The 26,642-nt window shown below is 34.3% G+C and overlaps 2 protein-coding genes across 4 annotated transcripts in view; both read right to left on the reverse strand.

The window, feature by feature from the left end:
• The window catches only part of nrm (neuromusculin), a 176,618-nt gene extending 158,979 nt beyond the window's left edge, over positions 1–17,639 (reverse strand). For all 3 annotated transcript variants that reach the window (XM_088031039.1, XM_088031036.1, XM_088031037.1), the window contains exon 1: positions 17,200–17,639. In XM_088031039.1, the coding sequence (XP_087887165.1) occupies positions 17,200–17,266 (67 nt within the window). In that variant the 5' untranslated portion in view covers positions 17,267–17,639. The remainder of the gene's footprint in view (positions 1–17,199) is intronic.
• A 3,225-nt stretch (positions 17,640–20,864) lies between these two features.
• Positions 20,865–26,539, reverse strand: Sec24CD (COPII coat complex component secretory 24CD). Its single transcript, XM_088050527.1, has 12 exons — positions 26,419–26,539; positions 25,487–25,989; positions 24,466–25,442; positions 24,167–24,331; positions 23,903–24,113; positions 23,537–23,856; positions 23,282–23,488; positions 22,944–23,231; positions 22,724–22,892; positions 21,650–22,255; positions 21,410–21,603; positions 20,865–21,363 (listed from the first exon to the last, which is right to left on the reverse strand). The coding sequence occupies exons 2-12, from the start codon at positions 25,983–25,985 to the stop codon at positions 21,223–21,225; spliced, it is 3,777 nt and encodes a 1,258-aa protein (XP_087906653.1). The 5' UTR covers positions 25,986–25,989; positions 26,419–26,539; the 3' UTR covers positions 20,865–21,222.
• Positions 26,540–26,642: the final 103 nt, after the last annotated feature.

The raw sequence follows: 26,642 nt of genomic DNA on the forward strand, positions 1-26,642 counted from the left end.
TGCAATTCCTTACAAACTTTCCTGATCGAATTTAATTGATCGCTTATACCGTTTAGCATAAACTCGAGCTAGATTCAACATAAATCAATATTTTCCCGAAGCCCGAGTGGACTGCAAACTCATAAATTACGTACCTTTCCAGAAAGAGGTCGTATTTTTTACATACAAACCTAAGCATAAATTTGTACGAGAATTCATAAAAGCCATTAATTATATCTTTCTACGTTTCAACAGTACAAATACCACAAATAGGTGTACTGCGTATTTTACAAAGAACCGCTCCTTGAAATAATAAAATCATAAATCAAAGAAAAAGCACCAACAAGGGCTACTTTATTCTATAATATTCAGGAAGTTTTAATGGAAGTAATGGCACAGCAGAGTTTCGATTATAATCCTTTCCTGACACACTAAACACATTTTTGCAGCATATTTAATATTCTCTGCAACCTCACGGAAATTTCAACTATTATTAGCACCTCCAACATTTTAATAAAGCGTGAATTTTCCTGATTTGTTCGCGTATATCCTTTACATGCTACGCCGCAAAGTTGTCGAAATAAAGCGGTTTAGAAGTTAAAAAGTGACAATATAATATTAGTGTGTGGTATTAAAAAAAGTTGCTCGCAATAAAAGTATATCGTTAACATTAATAAATTGTATAAGTTGACCTGTTGCTGAACTCGATGTCCACAAAGTTGAATAGGGTTCCTTGCAATATTAATGATACCGTTAGGAAGTGATTAATACTTTATTTTGATGGTATTCTTATTAATTTATAGCCGTTATTTTTATAGCAAGCTCACAAATAAAATAACATGCTTGGGACATGATGCACCACCACTCGTGTGGTGTAAAATAATAATGAAATACCTAGAAAAGATATCAATACCGAGATTAAAATACAGATTTTAAAAAATAGACAGTTTAGCAATTCCTAATAGATCCATCAAGATACGCACTAAGAAATATCATACGAAAATAAGACTTGAAATAAATCAATAATATACTCGCCTCAACCTCTAGAAACTTTCCTCATAAAACACAAAATGCAACATCTTACTCAAGGAAAGCGATATCTACTTATTACCAACACTCTTAAAACACGTTCGAGACTTGAAGTAGTTAGCCTACGTTTTTAATTATCAGTGTTTCCACTTTCTACCGTATTTCTAAATATAATTATCTCACAAAGATGCCACCTTCTAACGCGGAAATCAAGTGTCACAGCTGATGGATTAAGTTATTTACTTTAATTTTCGTTTTAAATTTTACTGATGGTTTTAAAGAATGCAGAAAAATGTAAAAACGAAAATTTTTCATATTTTAGTAAATTCAGTCACAGTTGAATTTAGTTTCAAAAACAAATATTTCATTATTAAATACCAAATCAATATTTTAATTAATAAATATGTTTAATATATTAATAACAGAAAAACCACCGTAATATTTAATACATTTTTAAAACCTCTGTCAAAATGACTAGTTAAAAATAAAATGTTAGAATTCGTGTAAACATTGATAATATTAATATTCAATAAACAATTGCGTAACAATATGTAAAACTTTTTGAGGACTAATAGAATAGACATTCAAAATTCTTTCAGGTTTCAGACAAGCTGAAACTTCGGCTTAATTTGAGACATTAATTAAGCTCGTGCTGAAATCAATCATTCCCAAGATATCACAACAAATCTAGAACTTTTAAAACACCTCCTTTTAATCTCATCCTTTCCGTTAATTTATCTGATTGGCAGTAGCCCAAAATAGTACAAACTGATTTGGTGAAATTCTATAAATACTCCCAACTTCCGCCTTGCATCTGTAACAAAGTGTTGCCAACTCGACAGCCTTGAAAGTTTTATTGCATATTTACGAAAATTTGAAAATGCCCTCTTGCAATAATTAGATCTCTTACAATTAAATTGTTTGAAATGAAATTGTGAACAATAAAATATACAAAGCAATTCAACGATGCATCGCGCCTGGAAGGATTAGATTAGTCAAGAAAAAAATTCTGTTCCGCTACAACATCTCGGTTCAGGTTGCAATCATTCTCTCCTAATCTTTAATGAGCTTGTTGTAATTTAAATAAAAAGATCAAGACAGATTTCATCAGTCAGCTTTTCCGTGAAAGTCAATAATGATGAACACAAAGTGAACATGCACTTTTAAGTACACAACCGCTTCACAAATCGGGGTTAATTAAATTGCATTATATTGACAAACTTTGTATGTTTCAGCAAATGTTAGTTCTGCTTTGTGTCTACCTAATGCGATCGCAGTTCCCCCAAATATTGAAATAACTTATTTGGACTGGAACTTGATTCATCGGAATGGTAAAAACCAAAAACAAACTAAACATGGTACACATTTGGTAGATTATTACCAAATTTTGTAGTTTAAAATGAAAAACATTCACGTATATTCAATTGCCAAACCCGAACAATGTTACAACACAATTCAATTTTAGAACTAAACTGACCATCATGGTATAAGTAAAACATTAAAATTACTTGCTAATAATTTTGGGATGAACATGCCCAAAACCCGGAGGCAAAATGCCATTGTTTCTCAAAATAACAGAATAAACAAAACACGAAACTGATCGAACTATTTGTGTGAGCTGACAGATAAAAATTATTTTTAAAAAATCCTCCGAGATTTAAAGAAATGCTGATTTTGCAAAAGCACATTTAGGAACAATAAAATTTCAAAAAAGATTTGCAAACACGGTGTTTAAAAAATGAGTGTGCAATTTAACAGAAATATACAAAGTACGTTTATATTACAGTAGAATTTATGATGTAAAAACGGTGGTGGGAAAATTGTCGGTGCGGTTCCCGTCTCTTTGACATTGTTTATTAAAGAGGAAAAAGTCTCATGAACAGATAATAAAGCAGACAATAGCAGTGCGGTACTTACAAATTGCAATGTATTCGCATAAAACAACGGGATGCCCAAGAACGCAACAAAAGCTAGAAAACGTAAAACAAAAGGGCTTAAAATGCCTTAATTAAATATCCTGTGTTCATTCAGTGCATATAGCGACTATATAAAACATACGGCTCTGACTCGACGAGCAAACATTTACATACAAAACTAAAGTCCACGACCTTCATATACCGAATCATTTTAGTGTTTACAAGGTTTGCCCTTTAAATTACATTTTGGCTAAAGAGTTTCGCAAGGAAACTTCTCTCCGCCGTCAGTTCATTCATGTCGCGAAATTGCGCGTTCATATTTCAACGTAAGCTAATACGAATTCCTGTAAAATGTGATTTAAAATGGTATTGTGTTCAAGTGCACTAAACATTCAAAATTAGTTTCCTTGTGAAGTGAATTGCAGATCAAATTTTCCTACTCCAATTTCCATTGCCTACGTCTGGTCCATTTAAATTTTTTCTAAAGGAGTTTTCATGAGCAATGCAAAAGTTCACCTATGTCGGTTTTGAAGCGCGTCAGTCAAGGTTTTTTTAAGTGCCCTTTTGATATACTTTTATAAAATCACACAACATTGAAATAAAATCTGTTACATCAATAAAGCCTTTGATGTCTAACGCATACAAGCTAACACGTAAAGTTTGCTTTATACAACTCGTAACGGAATAATATATTCCATAACGTAAAACATGTAAGTTCGTGAAACCTCTGCCGCAAAGCTTTTTACAGGAATGGGAGACTTTAATACCTAGGAGATTGATCTCGGGACAACTAAACTTACCGACAGATACCGCAAGAATTTTATTTATATCAAACATTCTCGGTCAAATATTCAAGTTCGAAATAGATATTAAAAGAAAATTCGAAAAATTTGAGTAATTTTAAAATTACTGACTACAGATGGAATATCATTTTATATATTTGTGCTCATACTTTTAAATGAAATTAATAAAAAGCAGAATTCGATAACAATGCAGCTATATATTTTGGTTTTGGTTATTAAAATACATATAAGAGATTAAGGCATCGAATTATGCTGCTTTCATTTTAATTTCATTCATACCATAATCCCGTAATTATAAATGAGTTCCATAAATGGAGTTGAATTGGTTTCGGAATTAATTTTATAATTTTATTAAAATTTTTAATTGTTATGGTATTATCTATTAATTTGTACAAAAATTTCACTATGTAGGTGAAATGCATTTCAAAAATAGGATAGCATATCGAATATTAAACTAATTTTGAAAACTGGAGAAATCAGCGAATTTCATTCTTTTGTACTTATTCTAAGACTCTATTTAAAATTAAAATGTATGTCCATAGATGTTTAAATTTTTCAGATTCAGAGTCTTGAAATTTTTAATTTTTATGCCTCCCCCCTTTAAAGATCCTTAAAATACAAATACTCCAAACTTAAGAAAATTCTTAATTACATACATTAGTTCTTTCAGATGGCCCAAACTACATATTTATAGCGAATACTAAAATCTCAAAATTCCCAAAAATGTATTAGATACCTTTTAAAATTTAAAACCTCTGATCTATAAGTTCTAGAAAATTAACAACAATTTAATTATAAAACCGCAGAATTTGTTAACCTGCGACTTTTGCCCGCCCACGAAGAACATTATAATTAGCAAAATACTGTAATTTTGAGAACAAACAGGATAACGATCAATATCGTCGTTATAATTAAACATACTTTAATTTAATTAACCTATTTTAAAGTGTTAATTACATTTTCGAAAAATTTTACACTAAATAACTGAAAATCAAACTTTATTTATAAACCTTGTTCGTTTAAAATGTAAATGTCTGATTTCGTTGCTATTCTGACGCATTATTGCGGGTAAACGTATTTCATTAAACATACGAGGAAAAGCATACATTAGGGTGTATTTATTTTTAAAACAGGTGTAAATTCGTAAATGCGGCTAATGTGGGAGTTTGGTGCAGAGTTTTTAATTAAGCCAACATTGAGTGCGGAATCCTTTAATTCCGGTGATAAAATATTCAATTACAATTTGTAAATCGCAATTCCAAGAGCTTACGAACTTACCGTAATTACGACATTTTCGCAAATGCTAGAGTAAATAAAAGCCCTCCACACTTGGTGGTATTTAAACGGCCAGATTGATTGGTAACATATTTTACCTTTTGAGCCTGAGGGACAATTTATTTGGTAGCAATTGTGCGTAAAGTTAATTTATAGGGCTATTCAGCTTAGTCGCAGTTTACAACCTGAAATAATGCCGATTCCATTTACATTCAACTACTGCAGACGCCGATATAGGGAAAAGTAGGAGATTATGCTTCGAGATCGGAATAATTCATTGTACGCGTTATTCAACTATTGAAAAAGTATTAAGTTGTTATTCAATTGGTGTAATATTTCAGTTTTTTACGTTATACATAAAAATTATGTTGAATACATCATTAGCCTGAAAGCTGTGCGACGGGAACTTTTCAAATGCAAATTTATGCAGATTTCGCGTTTTTTGTGTCAACTTAGCTGCGAATATATTCATTTTATGATAACTCATCACAGCAAAATTCAATTATATTCATTCAAAATTTTACGATATGATAAAAATTTTAAGCGAACAATTTTTCAACTTTCTTTTAGCAGGAAAATATTTAATTTATGCGATCCTATTAGGATTTCAAAACAGCGAGGAAACCATACAATAGAATTAAGCACTCACACATTTTTATTTCATATGTTTTAATTTTTGAATACAAAACACAATTATTTAAATGAAATTGTATAAAAATATCTTAATAAAGCACGCTCCAAGTGCTGACAACCCCCGCAAACAAGAGGTCCTCTCCAATTTGAAATGGAAATGTCGGCTAAGTCAGCCCATCTCTTGTATGTATTGTGCCCCAAACCTTGTTGCGGTATTATCGCAGCCATGACCTTTCCAACTAATGAAAATCGTCGTAAATCTTCCGTTGTGACCCCACAAATCGTATGAATAAACCTCGTTTATTTAACTTCATAATTGTAGAAAATTTCGCTGATAAATCTTTCGTCGCGCAAACAAAAGCAAATGAAACCACCCTGTTGTGTTTCATTACAATCTCAAAGATAGTAATTTATTCACGTTTGAAACGTTGAGTTAACTTATTACTCATAACAAGCAACTTTCTGAGGTTCAAATGGGATTTGAGCGAAAGAAAAAACTTATTTTAGATAAAGCCATGACGTGTCTGAATTACAGATATCTTTGTCTCCTGGTTACTCAAGAACCTTCTCATCTCGCTGCTTCGTTTAAATTGGAAGAAACATTAATCTTTTGTTGTAACTAGATCTACATAAGTAGAGGCAGTTATCAAAATAATAAATAATAAGAGGAGTTAGCACGAGATGGAAACATAATATGCATACTGCCGCTACTAAACATTTTACACCAATAACAATTAATTTCTCATGCTTCTAAAGGCCAATGTTTTGACTACAAGCAATTTCGTGCTTGCGTCCAAAACTGGTTATTAATTAAACAAACACGTTGTATGCACCACACAAAAATTTTAATAAACTATTGCGGAACGCAACATTAATTTAATTAGCCAACATAGTTTCTATAATATTCATACAATTTTTCCCGGTAATTAACAATGAATGTTTTGTGAATATTTGCGCCAACTGGCAAATTTAATATGGCAATTCCAACCTAAATTAGATGGAATAGATCAAAAGCTTAATCCATTATTTAAAATGTTTAATCAAATCCTGGGTTCTGGTTTACTCAATCTATGATATGATTTAATTTGAACAACATTTTGAATGTGACCTAAATATTCATATAATGTGCAATTAATTAATTAGGGGTCGGCGTTGTTGGAAAATTAAATTAAACGCCGGTTGTTTTGACAGTATTAATACAGAAATTAAATTAGCCATTAATGCAGGATCACCGATTTTAGATTTGTTTTTCTCTAACTTTAACTGAACTCCTAAAACCAGCATTTCAAAATGGTTCCAAAATGTCTAAAAAAAATGCATACCTGTCTGTATCTGCCTGCAGTTATTATCTTCAATATTTTTGCATTTTTTTACCTCTTAACGTAGAGTATAAAAAAATTGCGTGTGCGTAAATTTAGTCTGTAAGTACATGAAAAAAATAACACAATATCCAGAGCACTTAATTTATTTGGCAGCTAACTTATAAAAATAATTAACGCTCTCTATTGAAGTTTATGAGAAAAACTAATAAAAATATAAAGGTTACTTTAAGTACAACTTTATTTTTAGATGTGTTAACTAAACACGTTTCTCATTACTGACGTTCCAAGAATTTGAAAATCAGATTAATATTTTTAAATTTAGTATATCTCAAAGGTAATTACACTTAAATAAATGGAATAATGCTTTGATGTTACTAAAATAAGGGATCCGTAATAACACCGAAATGACCGAAAAGTTAATTCTGAACATGACTTGGGATTGTGTAAATAAACCTATGAATAAAACATAGAACCTAACTTACTAACAGAAAACGCGTAACAACCCACCCTGGAAATATTTATCTTGAAACAATTTCTCCATTTATGTAACGAATCTCACACCAAGTCTGGAATCTCGACGTTTGTTTTTTAACAGCTGACCGACGCGACAGACGCCATTTCTATAGATACCTATCTAATTATACCTTGCGAAGAGACTTTAGAGAGCTTCCTTCATTATTTAGTCCCCTAATCTATACCTCACACATTAATATTCACTGTGTAAAGGTTTTATTTATTCAAAGTCAAAATGATAAAAACTTTCTCATTAAGATGAAATCGAAGAAAAAAATCAGACTGCACGATAATGACTCTCAAAGTGGAAGCAAAAGAAATTAAAAGTTGCTTCCACCAAACGTAAAGTAACGATGTTCTTTTAATACCATGGAAATTGCATAAAATGGCTCCAGATAAAAGAGTAGGTAAATTTTGCTTTCGAAGAGATGAAGCACTCTATTATCTTTCCTAGAACGTGTTGATAGCTAATTTCAACTTCAAAGTTTAAAATTACTTAAAGCTAAAGGAATTACTTTTGCAGTTTTGCGTCATGCTACATGGATTCCATAAACTTGAAATAATGTGGCAATATATTCCTAACCTAAATACGGAAGTAAAGAAGCGTCCGAGACGGCTGTGTTAAATATTTTCAGTTTGATATTCTCTAAAACTACAGTTTCAGGAAAAATTCGTTTAAAACTAAGAGAAGTGCACATGTATAAACAGTACACTTTATTTTACTTGTTGGCTGTATATTCCGTTACTGCGACAGAACTCTTCTTTGAGAGTAAAACTAAATGTCACAAGAAAGAGAGAAAATAAGTGTTTCATGTGGCAGTCTGTGCGACCATTTTCTCATAATTTATACGGAGATGTGTTAAATTGAGAAACAACTGGACATAAAATTTTAATATGCACATAAAGTCTTTATTTCATCTGGCACCTCATAATCCATAATTGCATAAATATTTATACTAAGATCAACGATTTATTCACTAGACCTGGCTTTGCCTGGAGCAAAGCACTGTTCCACAAGTATGCGAAAAAAAATCACGTCTAAAACTTTTTTAATATCAGCGGCAATTAGCTCGTAATGATTTTTGCAGCGATGGAGCTATAACAGCCACTTCAAGCATGAAGGCAACATCCACATAAATGAGTTGAGCCAGCTTTCCTGTTTTGATTAATCTACAAAACCAGATCTATTAGTTGATTCAAGTTATTACGAACGTTGGCAACCCTTTGAACATAGGGAAGATCATTAATTATTTATCGAAATTACCGAGCAAAATTATGACTGCTTTGTCTTCGCATCCCCTGACTAAAGGTGAATATTATATGCAAAATTCGTAGGGTGGCGCATATCATTAAAACCCGATCAAAATTACAAAATTGCCGTCGGGTAGATGAGATTTGTGTGCCAAATTTTGCATGGAAATATTTTTTAAAATAAATTTTCAGTGCCGGAAGCTATGGCAATGTATACCTTTCCAAACAAAAACAGTTTCGGGAATGGAAACGTCGAAATTTCTATATTAATTAATATTTTTATTCATTCTAAAACCAAAACGTAAACTGAATTGGAATTGAAATGATATTTCCCATATTAAATTTCAACAAAAATTTTGGGTTTTGTTTACTGACAGCGGTTCAAAGTTTATTCGATCTACTATTCTAATAATATCTTTGTGTCTATCTGAAAAATATGCATTAACGTCGGCACTGCTATTTTCGTATGATGTGAAGCTTAATCAAGACAATAAAAAGAAAGGGAGCGTTGTCTCTCTGAATTTTGAATAAATTGTGAAGTAGTGGTATTGCAAAAAACTCATTTATTACGTGTCAAAATATACACTTCTATGGAAGCCAATTTATTTTTCTCCGCGAAGCAAACGATTTCCTTTGAAAAGAATTCCCTAAAAGCGTTCCGGAGACACTCTTGCCACACACGTTTTAACTTTTAAAACGTATGACTGAACCCGACAGGTATAATCTAATGCATAAAAACACATTAAATTTTTGCGAAAATGGAACAGACTACTTCTGGGAAAACCTAGTCAATAAACTCTATGACTTCATGGAAAAAGTTCAGCCACCAAAAATGAAAAAAAGAGTCTTTCCACTGCAAACAATACTTTGTTACACTGTCAGTATACTGCATATTGTAACAAAAAGATTCGAGAACATGTCCTGTAGAGCTTTACGCTAAAGCTTCTAAATAAGTTAGTCTCATAGCAGATCAATATCGTCAAAGATATTAAAAAATACAAATAAAGTCGAGACGCCTGATTTAATGAATAAATTATCTCCCTTACATGTCCTCCCAAAAAAAAACACCGTAAAAGTCTGACCTAATTTTCTTCGCCCATCACATAGATTGAATTTTAAAACCGAATTCACATAAACAAACTCGTTCAGAGTCAATTGTCTGGGGCTTGAGAATTTAATCTCCTACCAGGCCATTAAATCTGCGACGAGTGTGTCTATTTATATTCGAGTTTTAATTAAGTTAAATGATTTTGATAAACCTACTACAAGTCATTCTTCACAAATATTTTATTAGCGACACAGATCGATGGGCTGGAGAGGTGTAACGCTGTAGTGTTTCAGACAGTTATTATAGAGAGGTATACGTATGCGTCCTCCATATGTTTGCTGTTGCAATATGTACGAAGGGTGTTTCCCGGAATTGTGTAATTGAATGTCTGTTGGACGACGCGGTATTTGTCCTGGAGCGATAATTTCGCAAAATACTCAATTATTTGTCAGGAGCTCATCCCGGATCATTATACGTGGGATAGAATATGTGATGATTGGGTAATTGTATAAAGATTATTTCGAGAGATGAAACGTTAGAACTGTGCTACCTTATCATTTTGCAGTTTCTCAGAATAGACAAACAGGAAACAAAACGTACGAGTTATAAATAAAAAAATGTGGGTGCATCAAATATTTATCCGTTTCGGTGCCAAATTTTAATGATTGCAGCGATTTGCCCAGATGGGAACATCACCCTTTTTAATTTGGTACAAACCAAACTACTACAGAAATGAGTAAGGTCAAAATTTATGAAGCGCAATTATTGGGTTTTCACTCAATTTTAGTATGTACTCGGAGCACGAGCTTTTATAAAGATCTGGATAAGATCCAAGTTACATTTCATTACTTCTCCAATTTGCAATGGTCTGAATCTATAACAGCAGGTATTAAAAAAATTCCGTAATGACTTTTTTTTATTGTGTCCCATTCTTTGAAGGATAGTAATCTGTATGTATGTAATCTGTATGTGTGTACCTCAGCTTGTTTTTGTGCTTTTATTTGCATGAGCTTTGATATGTTTATAAACAAACATGAAAATTTAATTTGAAATACCTTATTCGGGAGAAAATAACAGTATCATTTCATGTGGATAGAATTCAAAAAAAATAACACGTCAATTAAATATTTCATATTGTTTACAACAGCAACATATGTGCTTTCATTCCGCAGTGCTAAAAGAATTTGAAATATTCCGGATCAATCTGTAAAAATATTTTTTTAATTAAACGTGTTTACCAAACTGATTCAATGGTAATCAAGCCGAGCTATTATTTGTTTATATTGTTCCAGGTTGGTCTGTATAAAATTTACACATTTTTCTGTGTAAAGAGAATAAATATGAAGCAAATATTATTGTAAATAAATCAAAAATAAAATACCACTCAAGACAGTGGAAACAATAAATTTACCGTTCGCAAATTACACCATTTGAACAAGAATGTTAATAGAAGTGCAACTCCCCAGCTTTATCTATGATACAAATATGCTCATGGATGGTATTCCCCGAGTTTTAAGCTCCCGTATCTATTAATTTTGTGTATGTATTATGTTGATACTTTCATTATTTCTGAGCACTTTTGTTACCATTAAACACGAGCTTCTTTGAAATACCCATCTAACTGAAATGCGCTTCCTCACTTGCAAAATTAACACCATTTTCATTTCAGAACTACTTTTAAAAGTTTGGCGTGAAACCTTTGTCGAAAGTGCATAATACATTTTTGCATTTTTTGTAATAAACTTTTCCTGGGAATAGAAAAGATTTCCTTTGTAAAAAAATCTGTTAATTTCATGGCATGGATTGCAAAATTTCCAAAGCTCGTTATTCCGCAACAAAATACGGAATTGCCCTTGACTTCCGACCACTGTAAAAAGACAGTTTTTCAGTACACAAAACGACAATGGCTGTCCCTATATCAACTTTGCACAATACGAGTCAAATATACTAAAACATTAGGGCTCTTCCTCAAGAACAATGACAGGGTCAAACTAAGAATATAACAGTCCTGTCATCCCGAGGCGGAAGTACGGGCGACTGATCGCGTAGCACCGGAAGTGGCCAGCAAACAGGAGAAAGACGAGAACAAAGGCATTATGGTGGACGATACACCTTGGCGAGACGAAGATGGGGGATGAACAGGTGGCCAGCGGGAGCACAGCGGTTCCCAACAAGCATTGAAAAATGAACAAAATGCCAACGGCTACTTAATTATAAATTTACAAGTACCTCATTATTTTTATTCTTTAACTCCATGCTTTACGAAAGACTTTAAAAATTAAAAAAGACAACTGTTATTATCTCGGCTGCCTAAAATTATTCTTTTTGTTTTACCAAACTTGCAGGAAACTGTTTAGAACCGCAGTGCGAATAAAAAGGAGCTGAAAGGGAAGTGCAGTATCGCGTTAGCCTACCGTTGAAAGGTATAAAAAATAGTTATAGGCGAAGAAGCCGCCAACGGTTTTAGCAGAAACGTTTTTATGACTGAGTATAAGACAAATTCGTGTTGGCATCTCTAATTAGTCAAACGCTGTGACAAGCTAAATGCTGAAGATAATTAAATTTAATTTAGTTCTCAGCCGAATAGTTAAATTTCGTAATTTGACCTATCTATCATCGGAACGCATAATTAAATTAGAATAGAGCTCAATGAAATACATTATTTAATAGAAAAAAGGAATTCAGAGTAAAAGCGCTCTAATTAGCACCTCCCTTAATCAAACGGGAGAAACGTCCAATTACATAAAAGTAAATATTTCGGTTTCATGTGATAAAAAATTTTAGCCAGAATTTTTAAAATTGTATTATTATTTGAAATGAATCTGATTTATTTAAGAAAATACATATTTTTGTTACATTACTAAAATGTTCATCGTCACTGTGTTGCCATTAAATAAATATAAAGTTTGCGTTTAAATAAATAAATACGTAAAACCAAATAGCCATTAATTTTTATTATTTAAAGCTCCACAAAATTGCAATTATTTTCTTTTATATTGCAATATTAAATATAAACACGAATGTGTCCAATATCTATTTATTTTTATTTGCGAAAAAAATTGATGCCCTCCATAAAATTGTGCTGCTGACGAAGCTCCGGAAGCAGTATGTTGGTCAGTTTCCTATCGATTCTGTTTTTTTTTTCAAACACAAACGACTTTCATCGTCTGTATAAATGTGGTAATAAATAGCATAAAAGTGCCCGCTCCAAATTTCGATTAACTTTGACTTATAAAACCAAACTCTTCACGCATATTTCGTTAATAAACTTTTTGTTAATTAGACACATCAAGTTTCATCAAGTAACGATCTCGGTAATGGTCCAGGCAGTCGCTCCATCACTTAACAATATTTTAAATAAAATTAAATTAGACAACAGTACTCCAAGCCCTAATAGAATATAAAGTCAATTTATTCGAAATCTTGTCAGAAACATCCCTCTTTTTCCAACATCAACGTCCCGAATATGAGGAAGAGTGTAGGCTGTATCTTAAATAACCGAGTTAAGAATAAGCAAAGTATAATATGCTATGCATACTTAATGCCCGTGAAATGTTTTACTCATAATTCTATTACTGAGCCGGTAAAATATTGCAGGGAATATTTTACACTAAATAAAACTCCATTTATAGCATGCAAATTGTTTTTTCTTTCTCTTTGACGAAATAATCCGGGTGCGATTGAAGGGACGAACGAACATCCTTCGTACGACATAATGCTGTTTAATGTCGCTCCTGAACATACAAGCTGCAAATTAAGTTTTATTTTTAGAATCCTACAGGGAAATGGGGACCAATGATACGTAACAAAGGAAATTGAAAAAGGAAAGCTACGTGTGCTCAGGGATCATCCTGTTATCAACAAAAATATTTTGTTTATTCAAGGAAAAGGGAAAAACAAACTTAGAAGCAATACTGAAAAACTATACAGAGTGCCACTGGGAAGAAACCATAAGAAAATAAAGCTAAAAAAAAGTTAAGTATCAGAGAAATGAAAAAAGTAATGCAATAAGGCTTTCCTTATGTCTGTCTTTACAGAACAACTATCTTTGAAGAAAGAATTATTGTAAAATGATGAGGTAGGTCCTCTAGTTCTGAAGAAATTTCAGTCGGGTTTTTTTCACATATTTTACTGCAGCAATTGTTTAAGTAAAAATAAAAAAGGCAAAATCCCTGTTCTATTTCTAGTGAATTCAAAATCCTCTTGCACTAATTTACGGCTTCTTGAATTTCTAAAATTAGTACCAGTCAGATATCGCTTTAGTTTGTCTTGTATACATTGTCACCTCAAGAATACACTTAATAAAAAAAGGACCGCGTGAAGAAATAGAAAGCCAGCATAATTAAAGTGCCAGTTTAGACTGACAGCAAGCTGCTAATAGGTGTTTATTATTGGTAGTAGAATATATTTGAAATGCCAAAGAAAAAACTACAAATAAACAAAAATGAGAATTAAACAAAAAAATTGTTTGCATGTTCACATAGTGTTGTTCAGATTTAAAATTGTACGAGCAACGCAAGCACACTTGTAACACCCAGCCAACAAAGAACCTGTCTAAGGCACATCAATTTTTTATTATAAATGGGTAAGAGAAAAAAAATATGAATTTTTAATAGAACGAAAAAAAAAAGTATTTTGTTGATACACAAAGAGACTCAAACATCAAAGAACATGAACTCCTGAATATATTGTGTTACCTGCTGAAGTTTCTGTTCCATGATCCATTTGGTAAAATTTGACGACACTGATAAATGATTTCCACCATTACGAAAAGTGCACAATAGTGCATATCTGTGTTTCACGGCTTTTTAGTTGAGCGGAATAGTTTCATATCAGAATCGACCACGGTTTTCACATTGACGACTACAAGGGAATTATTTCATTTACTGAATGAAATAAAAAAGAACTTTTAGTCCTACGCACACAGAAGAGAGAAACTAAGCGATATTTCCGGAAGACACCCCCTTCGCAACAAAGTATATTCTTCTTTAATATGACGACAATAAATCCTCCGTATCAAGTGTCTTCAGTCTGGTGATCTCATCACAACCCCCTTTACTGCACGCTCCACCGAGCACTCAACATTTAATGAACTCTTCAATGCTCATTCGCAATAACAAATGGAATTATTCGTAATCCCCTGAATCTGCATATAAGTTAAGTGCTCCCGGCACAAAATATGGGGATGTTTTATTTTTTCTATTTAAATTTAGAAGGGGATTATTTTGTCGACTTTAAGTGCTTAATGTGTTGCACCGGCAGAAAGTAACTTTAAAATGTAGGCGGTTGCAAATCCCATAAGAAAATTATTTTTCCTGTGTTAGTGCGAAATTTACATCCTCTTGATTTTTTACGTTGAAATAAATGGAACAAAATATGTTAAATCCATAGTTTTCTTATTCGGAACGAGCGAAAATTTGTGTAAAAAATATGCAAATTCAGTTAAATTGGTGCCGAGTTTAAAATCGCTGGAAGGAATTGAATTTATATAAATTTAGGTTGAATTTAAATGCGACAGAAAGAATAAAAACTCCAAAATGTTCCCACTGCTAGAAGCAAGACAATCACGCTGTAAATAACCGTACGCTAAAATTTTCGCAATAGTTGCATGAAACTACTACAATTAGAGCGAAAAAGCAAACTTGTAATTACCAACGCCGTTGATCGCTCCGTTTCTATTAATTGTATAAAACTGCAAAAATTCCATCGAAACACAAAAAAACTCGTAAAATCTTTTCAATAAAGTATCCTTGTTGACAATGACCTGTAAGAGGAAATGTCGCAACAACAAAAATGACTCTAATGTTGCTTTTAACGACAATTGCTGTAAAGTATGCGAATCATTTATTTCGAGCGGAAGAACTTCCCGTCATTTAAAGGGTGCAGACGTTTCGAGCCCTTCTCCAGGGGCTGGAACGAGCCAACAAATTTTATGTTTTGCCTTTACGTCAACTTAATGTTTTCGCACAATAACGCAGACGATAAGTCTTGATTTACTATTCACCGGTACTTACTTAACCCGCATTGCAACACGTTAAACGACGATTTACCCACCTTTTTTTAACTGAAACTTCTATACGCAATTGGGAAATGAATTTGAGACTTAATCTTTAAGAAAATTCATCATTTTATTGCAGTTCGATTAAGCTCTGGTTTAACCGTATTATTGAGTTTGTAATTACTATAAATCACAAAGTTTTTAATGAGAGCAATTAAACTTCCATTTAAGGGAGGCAAGACAGTTTCCGATCAAATCAAGAATCATTAATAGATAATAAATAGTCCATTTTTCAAACCGACTATTCTGATTTTGCCAATAGGAAATTCTCAGCCATTAATCCTTATTCGGCAGTCTTTTTATTTGTTTGTAAACCTTATTTAAAAAATACATTTTACAACATAAAATAATCTAATGCAATTCTAGAAGCACATTTTTTCCTAAGCGACCAATTTTTCAGACCTCTGGAGCATTAAAAAATAATTTATTATTTTTAATTAAGTAAATAATTTCGTATTATTAATTTTAACTTAAAACGGTCTTCCACTTCATTGTGCACAAGTTTTTTACCTTTTTACAATACCATTTCTTAACAATTTATAAACGAGTTGCATTTAAAGTCATAAAATTAAAAAAAATACAGTCCACCATGTATTAATACTTTTCTCATAAATTGTATATCTCTTAAAATTACTTAATCATTAAAGCAGAATTTATTCACGCTTTCAATTACGAATTTAATTTATCAATGGGCATTTATAATTGACAGGATATTATCGTTGATCGTAGCCATTGGTACAAAAATAAATAAAACCGAAAAGCATAAATCATTCTTTGCATGAGAACTGCAAAAGTGTGAGCTTTGTAATAGGAAATACACCTGCGACCTGTTACACCTGTCAAACGGATCACTCCAATCCTCAATTGCATGAAACAGAGCTGACCGGCGATAAATGTAAATTCTCAAATTTTTCATTCATTATTGCAAATATATCAAAGTGATTCACATTGTCCTTGGTGGTTATTATTGTCGTTGACGATTTGTACATTCGAATTATGACAAAAATATTTTTAGTTCACACCGGCAGGAAAACGTGCGATAAAAGCTCGTATTACAGTAATAATTTGTAGAATGTGCAAATCTGCGGCTCGAAGAATTTAATTAAGAAATTTCCAGTGTAAAACGAGAGGAAAAAATAACGAACGAGCGCTTTTCACAAAATCGCGGTTTAATTAAACGGATTCAATAATTGATCAAAGTCAGTCGGGCTTTTTAAAATAAACATGAGTCAGGTCTCGAAAATAAACGTAAGTCAGTGTAAAAATAAGTCGGAAAAAATTGAAAAAGAAACTTTTCCAGCGAATAAATTCACCCCAGCTCGGTTTCGATAAACATCCCGCTAAAGCACACTGCGGAACGAGATAACCTCACCTGTACAATGTAGTAAAAGAGGCGCAACCAGAAGCAGACAGGCGAAAAAGCTCTTCATTTCATCCATCTCTGAACAGTCCGTTCCAATTTACACCACAAGTACACGAACTTTTCGGAACATGCAGGAACCCACGTGAGTGTTCACATTGTCGCGAAGAAGTTCAGTTTCTGCACGGAAATTGTCTTCAGATCGAAGGTTTCAAAATAGTCTATTTTAAACTGTCCGATAAATTTAGCAGTTGACACAGTCTGGCAAAAAATTTGATTCTAATCAAAAAAATTACGCGACCACGGACAAATCTAAAACGTAAGGAGCGCGCTTTTTCGGGGTGCGAAAAAAGCAGCAGGACATGTTAAGCTAAGCGCAAACGAGTTCGTGTTGCAACGCGTTCGTTCGTTTGGATGGGAGCAGAGCATGCTCTCTTTTCAGCGTTCGGAGCGAAACTGAAGTCTCGCACAAAAGAACACCGCCGCCAACCTGCACAATTTACACATGCGCCCGAAATTAACAGGTGCCCGAGTGCGGTAGGCACATTGGATGGGGCATTTGGAATTAGTGTAATAAATATTACATTATTAGTCAAAAAAAGTGGACTAAATTGTCCCTCTCGTTGCACGAATTTATGATTTTTGCCGGTAATGGACGTCTAACGCTCGAAGTTATTAAGTGAGAGTTAATTGATGAATTTATTATTTTCGAGCGCACGTCAAAAGTGGAAGGGTGCTTTAATGAGACTTTGCTAATTGTTTATTTAGGGTGCATTTTTTATACGTGGCAGGGGGCAGAGAAGGGTTAAGAGCAACTACCGCTGATAGCCATGATCTGCAGGAAATACATTAACATGAGGTAAACACTTTCTGAGTAACTGTAATCTGAAAGAAAAACAATTTCGACTTGAATTTAACATTGTAAATTGAAATTTATTTAATTTTCACTTAAAAGGATTTAACGGCCCACGTCATCAAAGAAGTTTTCTTTCTCAGTTAAAAATATACCACAATTATAGGATTTAAGAGTACGATGACAGTAACCATCAGCGATAGATTTAATTTAACCGAAATAAGAAAGAAAAAATCGTTGGAATCCAGACAAATACACCAGTGTTCACACGTTATTAATTCTGTTGGTAAAGATGGGAAAATGAGGCACATAAATACACAGAGGAAAACAATATTAGATAGCAGTAATTACGGAACATGAAACAATAAATTATACAGAGTAAACTCGAATAAAGTACAAAGATTTTAACTCCAATATCAGACAACGCAGTTTGATATAATGGCCAACTTTGGCTTTCCGAAACATTACCATTTCCATTTCCGAGAAAAAAAAAGATTAAAGTTTTCTGCAGAAATCGCTGTGCGCCACTGAAGTGTTAGAGGCACACCAATTCAATGTCAAAGTCAGTCCACGCCATCGAAAAGTTGAGAATAAACTCGATAAAATCACTAATGAATAAGTGGCAAGAAATGTCTTAATCGGAGTTCGCGTCAGTTTAGCAATAATCGTGGTAGAGAAACGTTGGTTTTACAGTGCCAAATTGTTCAAATTTGGAATATTTTGGGTTAAATTTTTTTATTCTTTGTCAGTGGTTTGTGATTGTGATAAACTTAAAGTTATAAAAAGTGTTGTTTACAAGTGATGACATCTTTCCTAAATTTCGAATTATTATCAAACTGTTGCTTCGATTGGTTCGATTTAAACGTTTTGGAGCAATTTCCCCGCTATTCCCAAATAAATATCTGTTTATATTTTTCCTCATAGTTTGTTATCACTATTAATTTATCATTAATTTAGATGATTTCCTGTATACATTTGAAAATACTACATATCTATTGTCTTTCATTCTCAGACTTCTACTTCTTTTTCTGAAAGTTCACCAATAATGTAATTAACTGCAAACAGAAACTTCGTTTAGTAGTCTCTTAGTTTCCTTATTAAACTTTAACCTTCTTATAACCCAATCAAGTGAAAAAGCTGGTAGATAATAATATTATATAAATAACTACTTTACAACTTTAAACCCGAAAGCGAAAATCAATAAATTGTTTATTTTTTGTAACTGATTTAAACTTGTTAAAGTGTACTAAATATATCCGAACTTTAAGTAAGCAGAAATTTATTATTTAGATCTATCTGCAGAGTTTAACTTAAATTTTTCCACTAACCACAACCAAAGTGAAGTTTTCGGATTAATTATTCATTTTCTGAACGTCATTAACGTAATATAAATACCATGGATAAATAATTTTTAATTAAATGAAGACTTGTATAGTAAACAAAATAAACTTTTTCTTTACAGTCACAAAAACAGACTTTAGCGTTACGTCAATTTAAAAAAATCCGTTCCTTCTCTATATCCTGCTTTGCTAATTGCTAATGCACACTGAAAGTCAATTTAAACTTTATAAAAATTTCATTTTGAACATAAAAACAAAACCTGTCGCTTTATAATTTTCAGCAACTCAATATTAGTTTCACGAACTTTTTATTATTAGTTAAAAGTAAAGTGCACATCGAAACCAGTTAGAACTGTTCGACAGTTGATGTTTATTTAAGTATGCAATTAAAAAAGTGCAGTCCGACACATTCAAGACAAAGAAAATACGAAATGCAATTATCTTAATGCAACAGTCTGTAGCTAAATATAAACGGTCCTCCGGAGATTACAGAAGGACTAAAAAAGTAAATAAGTGTGCGACAAACGACACACACAACAATCCTTTCTATAAAGAACGGAGAAAAGTGGTATTTTTTGTTGCCGCGCGGAAAAAAATGTTACTCCGGGAAAGAAATTAATTGAGTTGATGCTAGTTTAGTGCTCGGAAAGCAAACATTTGCTGTTGTTAAATTTTAGAGAAACTTACATGATGTAAACATCCACATTTTAAACAAGTATACTGTTACAAATTGTAGGTATATGCATTCGACGACTCGACAGCAACCGTATAAATGAAAACAGTAATTACTCTACGAGTTCTAAGGTTATTTACATAGAGTAAATTTAATTATCGTCGAAATATAATATCAGCGTTATTAAGTTATCTTGTGGTTGAATCAGTTTTTAATAAAAAATGCTGAAAATGTGTGATGTAATGAAATATCTCCCGTCTAATATTTTCACCTGAAATTAATCCAATTTTAGTCAACAATGATTAATACCTGCCAGTGAACTGAATAAAAACTAATTTCCATTTGAGGATTTTTCGGTTCGACTAGCCGAAAAATTGTTCAAAAAACGACACATATTCAATGCTCGTTAACACTGGGCGACTTACATAACCAATTTATATTTTTTAATAATATTTTTATTATGGTACATATTAAAGTAACATTTCAATTGCACAATAGTAGCTTACTCAACATGTGAAGTAAGTTGAATTTTAGCCACGGGAACGATTTTTTCCAATTTCACTAATACTTCAAATTTTAACATGTCAAATGACATTTTTTCATCATTTGATAACTAAAAAGTTTAATATGTCAAAAAAAGTGACTGAGTGCTTAACCGACCTACCTGCAATAAATTTGGGGTCTTTTAGCAGTCGATTTCTTTGCCAAATTGAATTATCCAATTGCATAATGTCTTTTTTTACACTTTTTTTTAGATTTATGTAACAAATACTTACCCGGAAAAGTCAAGTCTTTTGGAAGTTTCACTCAATTTTTTTTTCTTACATTTATTTTTATTAGTTATTTAGTATCATACATAACCGTTTAAAATGGGCACCAGTAAAATATACATACAAAATAATTGCATATTCTGTATAATAGAAACATTTGAAACCAAAATTTAAAAAAAAAAATCCAAAACATGCTCTGAAAATAACGATAACAATTTTGTAAATGTTCTAGTTTAACGAATAAGTAGGCGACCTCTCTTATTACAATTTATATCTTAAATGATAACATATAATAAAATATACTTCAAAAATCTAAGTGAAAATAAAAGAATCGATGGAAAAATCTGAGTACAAATTCCATTATTTGAAAATTTATCACGACATTCATCTTTTCTTTTGCTAGCTCAACAATGATCGTATTTCTTTGTGCATATGAATTAAGAAATCCACATAACTAGGAGAGCCATCAGTGCCGCGATCTTCCGCCAAGAAGTGTTTAAATACCGGCTCCAACTTTTCTCGTTGTCGTACGATAGTCAACTGTGAGGAAACGTTAAAAATGTAACACACAAGAAACGAAACTTACTCTCATGCACTTGTGCCTCTGTATCCTGATCTCTTCTATAATAGTCCTCACGGCGACTGAAAGAGGATTGTCCAACTCTGGCAGGGTAATTCGCTCGATGTCAACCTGAATAGCCGAAGGAACTCCAAACACTTGCTGAATGAAGTTAGGATTTGCGCCCAGACCGATCCACAAAAACATGTGGATACCATTTTCTACAAACCCAATCAACTATCGTTCTTTTTTTGCAATCATACTCACCTAAAATATACACTCCTTGCTCGTTCATTTTCTCAACGGTGCACCTAATGGGGGCCGGAATCTCCAAAGAATCTTGTGTTGGATCCAAATCAATCAATGGGATTAATCTCGGATAGAAAAAGTTGACGCTCGTCGGTATGTCCATGATCATAACTTGTTGCATAACGTACGACCGATCGTCAACTGTCATATCTGATCCTCCAGACAAAGCATCATTCTTCAACAAGCAATTGACATACAACGGTAACAGCTTCATACATTCGGGAAGAATGAGCTGACCAGCGCTGCTTGGACTAGCACAATTCTTCCTGTACGTCGCCAAAATCTGTGCAGCTCTGGTAACTATACTATCTTTGACGGCTTTGGGATTGTGTTCGAATAGCTTATAGGTCGCCTGTTTGGAAATGTAGTTGATGATAGTATCGCAATCACAATTTCTATACAAATCGGCCATTTGTGAGCACGTTTTTAATGATAAGTTTATAACTCGGAGTCGGCGTTGGCCGGAACAGGATGTGTATAGTAACGCCGCTTGGATGTAGACGCCTTCTTCTTCTGAGAGTTTGTCGTCGTGTTTTATTTCTACGGCGACTGCCTTGTCACAATCTAGAAGTACAAGAAAAAAAAACAAGATGATTAACGTAAAACCGCAACAGCGGCATTTTTTGCAATATCGGAGGTTTTTTGTTTTTAATCCCTCATTTCGGGGATTTTAAGATTGGCAACTTCGTCTCGAGCATTAAACATCGTCAATAAAAAGAATTTTAGGCCCTTGTTACTTAATTTATTGCCAATCAGTCTCGAAACAAAAAATTAGCTTTTTGCTTCAAATTTTTCTCTAATTTATTGTAATTGTCATGTATCGAATATGTCTATTTCCTCAGCAATAAATAAATATGAAATTCGAGGGGCGCATTCGTACATACGCGACATCTTTATTAGAGAGTACTCCATTTATTTTAAGTACAACGAATCCGTCAGACCATTACTGTCACATTAATTTGTAAGTTAAAATACGCCCTACTATTTTAAGATGACGCTGCTTTGATCATCCTACCGTCACAAAAAACTTACCCACAGCTGCTAACTCCATATCTGTCGTATTTGACATGAAGAAATGCCCATAGAAATCTGTGGGTCTCACTCCAGTGGAAGTTCTCACTCTCATAATAGCATCAAACGCAATGGGCCGACTGATGGTCGTAATGATATCTTTGACCAACCTCTCACCATCGATATCAGCCTGTAAAGATGCAAGATCAGATAAAAAAAATCGAACTCCACTGAAACCTACCTGGAAATAGGTATACTTGTGAACTTCACCTCCAGTTAACCGAGAAACCTGACCAATTGTAGCTATATCAATATATGCATTGTTAAAAAGAAATAGGTCAACTGAACACCCGGCGCCCACACAATCTTGTCCCAACTGATTGTATGCTTGAGTTTGAGGAGTCAGTATTGTTCTCTCTTTGTCTGTAGCTAGCAGTTTGCGATCGTCACGATTCTTCAGTTTGCCGGGGCTCTCAGCTGTTGGTAGTGACGAGTGGAACACCATTAGTTTTCCAGCACAATCAGAGGCCTAGAAATCAAGTTTGAACTACCAAAAGACAAACTAACTACAATACCAACCTTCAGAGCCTCCAGTCCGGCCAAGATCGCGGGTAAAAGAATGGTTTCCGTTTCTCTCGTTTCCCCGAACATCGCCGGGATCTGTTGCATTAAAGAATCTATTACAGGGCCTGACTCTTCTGGGGTACACAAGAACCCGTCGAGTAGTGGCATGAACATCTCTTGGGTGTCTCCGACTATTAACATTTGGGGGGCGGCTAAGTTTCCCTAAAACAAGGGGGTAGTACTATCATTTCGTACCAAAACGAAACTTACTTTGATGTTATAAAAATGGACTGAACTGTTGTATGTAATAAATCCAACTCTCATATTGCTCTTTTCGTGACCCTGATCAATGGGTAGATGTTGGATGATGTCTTTAATTTTTGAGCATAAAAGATGAACCAAACCCGATTTGACGTTATTGTACGAGACGTCGATAACAAAAACTATAGCGGGAGGTTTCGGGAGTGTGTTGTTGCGGCAGTATTCTTGTGTTGCAACAAACTCGTAAGTGCCCAGAACTAGTTCAGGCCGTTCGTAGCGATCCAGTCTTTGTCCGGTGTGATCAAGATGTTGAAAGTATTCAGCTGGAACTACACAAGAGTTTTAACTGGCGTAGAATCTAACGGAAAAACCCACCATCAGTAGTCGCTTTACAGAAGAGACACTGGAATCGTCTGCCTGAATCGATAAATTGCATGAATGGACACATGTACGCTTTGCATCGAATGCAACGGACAGGACCTAAATCACCGAAGTTTACGATGGGTGGAGGATATTCTTGGTCAACGGTTCTTGCCATCGGACTGATGACCAAACTGAATGGCACGGCAGTTTGCTTCATAATGTCCTGTAATTTCACGGGTCGAAAAGTCCTGTTTTTATGGGAGAATTGTTACCAACCTGTGAAATTGGAACATTGTACATGCTAGATCTGATGAATCTCGGACTCGCGTTTCCTTGATCTTGAACAATAAAGTTGGTTGTAACGAGCGGGGGCACTAGGCCTTTCTGATTGGTGCAGAATATTCCAGATCTGTTCTGCTGATCATCCTGGGTCACTTGTATCTGAAAAAAAAAGACAAATGTGTTAGTCGTTAATTTCGTATTAATACTCCTCTTATCATTTAGGAACAATAAAAGTAATAAATGTGATGACAATCAAATTTGAAACAATTAAGCAATTAACTTTGACCACGTACCGGACTAGGCATCTGATCAGGATCGAGCCGTCGAGCTTGCTGGGGCTGTTGATAACCAGCTTGTGGAGGATACGAACCAGCACCGGCACCCGGAGCAGGTTGTTGGCTGGGCATAGGTGGAAATCCAGGACCCGGAGGCGCTCTCATCTGTTGACCATTCATGTACTGTTGCTGATTCAGCGGTGGCAGCATATGAGGTCCATTGTCTCCATTCATGGTGTTGCCTGGATATTGACGTCCAGGTCCTAAATTCATTCCTTGCATTTGATTAGCCAAATGACTAGGACCAAGAGGTTGTCCAGGTAATGGAGATTGGCCGTGTCCGGGCATTGTAGGTTGGCCGTGTCCAGGCATTGGAGGATGAGTCCCTCCTGGTAACGGAGGATGCCCAGGGAGTGGTGGTTGATTAAAAGGTCTTGGAGGAAGAGCTCCATGGCCATACTGATTGGGTCGTTGTCCTTGGTTGAATGGGGTCTGTCCCGGTAGAGGTGGTTGTCCAGCTATTGGGGGAGGTTGGTTGAGGGGAATTTGTCCAGGCACTAATGGTTGAGAGCTAACAGATGGAGGTGGCCCAAAGCGAGGTTGGTTGTTTGGGGATGGTTGAGCCAATGATTGATTGCCAAGTGGGGGTTGATTCATCAGCGGTGGTTGATTTGTTTGTGGAGTTTGAGCCAAAGGTTGACTTCCTGGTGGAGGTTGAGGCAATAGTTGACCACTTGGCGGTGGTTGAGTCAATGCCTGACTGCTTGGTGGAGGTTGAACCAATGGTTGATTACTTGGCGGTGGTTGATTTGATGCAGGGGATGCGCTGCTAGGCGGCATTTGACTAAACGACGAAGGATTAGTAGGAGGTAAATTATTAAACGGTGGTTGACTGTTTGGAGGAGGTTGATTGGACATAGGGGGTTGACCAACTCTAGGGGGCTGAGCTCCTTGTTGAGGAGGTCCTGGAAGTTTATTCATAGCATTGGATTGACCTAAAAAATAATTTTTACATTGGTTCAACACTTAAAAAACATACCGTGTGGAGGCAACGCTGCTGATGTAGGAGGAGGCCCAAAACCTGGACCGTTCTGCATATTTGGGGGTCCATTTTGAAACTGTGAACCATTCATGAATTGAGGAGGCCCATTTTGCATCCCCGGGGGTCCATTGGGTTTTAATGTTGGAGGTGGCCCGAATTGAGTAGGTGGAAACCCAGAAGATTTTAAATCTTGACCAGCTGATGGAGGCAATTGACTTGGAGGCACTTGTGACCTCAAATTCATATTAGGAGGACCTAAATTGGGAGGAAACTGCCCAGAAGGGGGACCTACATTAGGAGCAGATGTAGGAGGTGACGTTGGAGAGAAAGATGTGGGACCTAAAGGTTGTTGTGGAGGACCCGGTTTTTGAGAGCCCAAGGGAATATTCTGAAAAGCTTGAGTAGTAGGTGGAACTAACGAAGGTGAAGTGCGATTCCCAGGAAAGTTCTGCGGAGGCAAACCGAACTGTTGTTGGGGGGCATACTGGGGGTTCATTTTTCTAGAACAGATTGATTGAGGTAACTTCTGATAAATAAGATAATAAATAACTACATTGTGGAAGTTCTTGTTATTATATTATCAATCTCTATTACCTTCATGAGTTACAGCTAATTAATCAAATTATCAATGACAGTAAGAACATCTAAAGACTCTTTAAGGAGCCACACTAATTATTTTAAAAAACGTCAACAATTAGTCACCAACTAAGAAGATTGAGAGACAAATAATAAAACTTCAAAACATATTGATTGAAGTCTATGTGAAAGGAATATTTTAAAAAATGTCTTGACATATGTACAAATTGTATTTTGAAAACTCATGACCCATATTTTAACAATTATTTAAACGGATATAATAAAAGTATTCCGACATGAATTTAATGTTACATGATAGTTCCAACTTTAGTAAATCAGTTTTGTATACTTACACTGAATGATCTAACAAAACACTTGAAAAAAATTAATAAATAAAGGGCATCACTGAAACCCTCCACTTGCAAGTATGCCACGTAAGGTTATACTGCGCATGTTTTGGTTTGTTCCACGTCAATCTCACTAAAATTCCGGTGAAATGTCCCTAGATTTGTCAGCTGGCTGTCACAATTTGTGTGAAGTTAGCATTTAATCAGAAACTTTATGATCTTGTTTAATA

Source organism: Gnatocerus cornutus, chromosome 2 (assembly GCF_029298725.1).
Source record: "Gnatocerus cornutus isolate USDA-ARS CGAHR chromosome 2, icGnaCorn1.1, whole genome shotgun sequence".
NCBI lineage: Eukaryota > Metazoa > Arthropoda > Insecta > Coleoptera > Tenebrionidae > Gnatocerus > Gnatocerus cornutus.

Coding starts and splice junctions, on each gene's coding strand:
- Sec24CD (XM_088050527.1), bottom strand. CDS start 25,985: ATGAACCCCCAGTATGCCCCCCAACAACAGTTCGGTTTGCCTCCGCAG. Junction 24,114..24,166: donor ACAATGTTCCAATTTCACAG/GTTGGTAACAAT, acceptor GTGAAATTACAG/GACATTATGAAGCAAACTGC. Junction 21,604..21,649: donor GCAAGGAGTGTATATTTTAG/GTGAGTATGATT, acceptor TTGGGTTTGTAG/AAAATGGTATCCACATGTTT.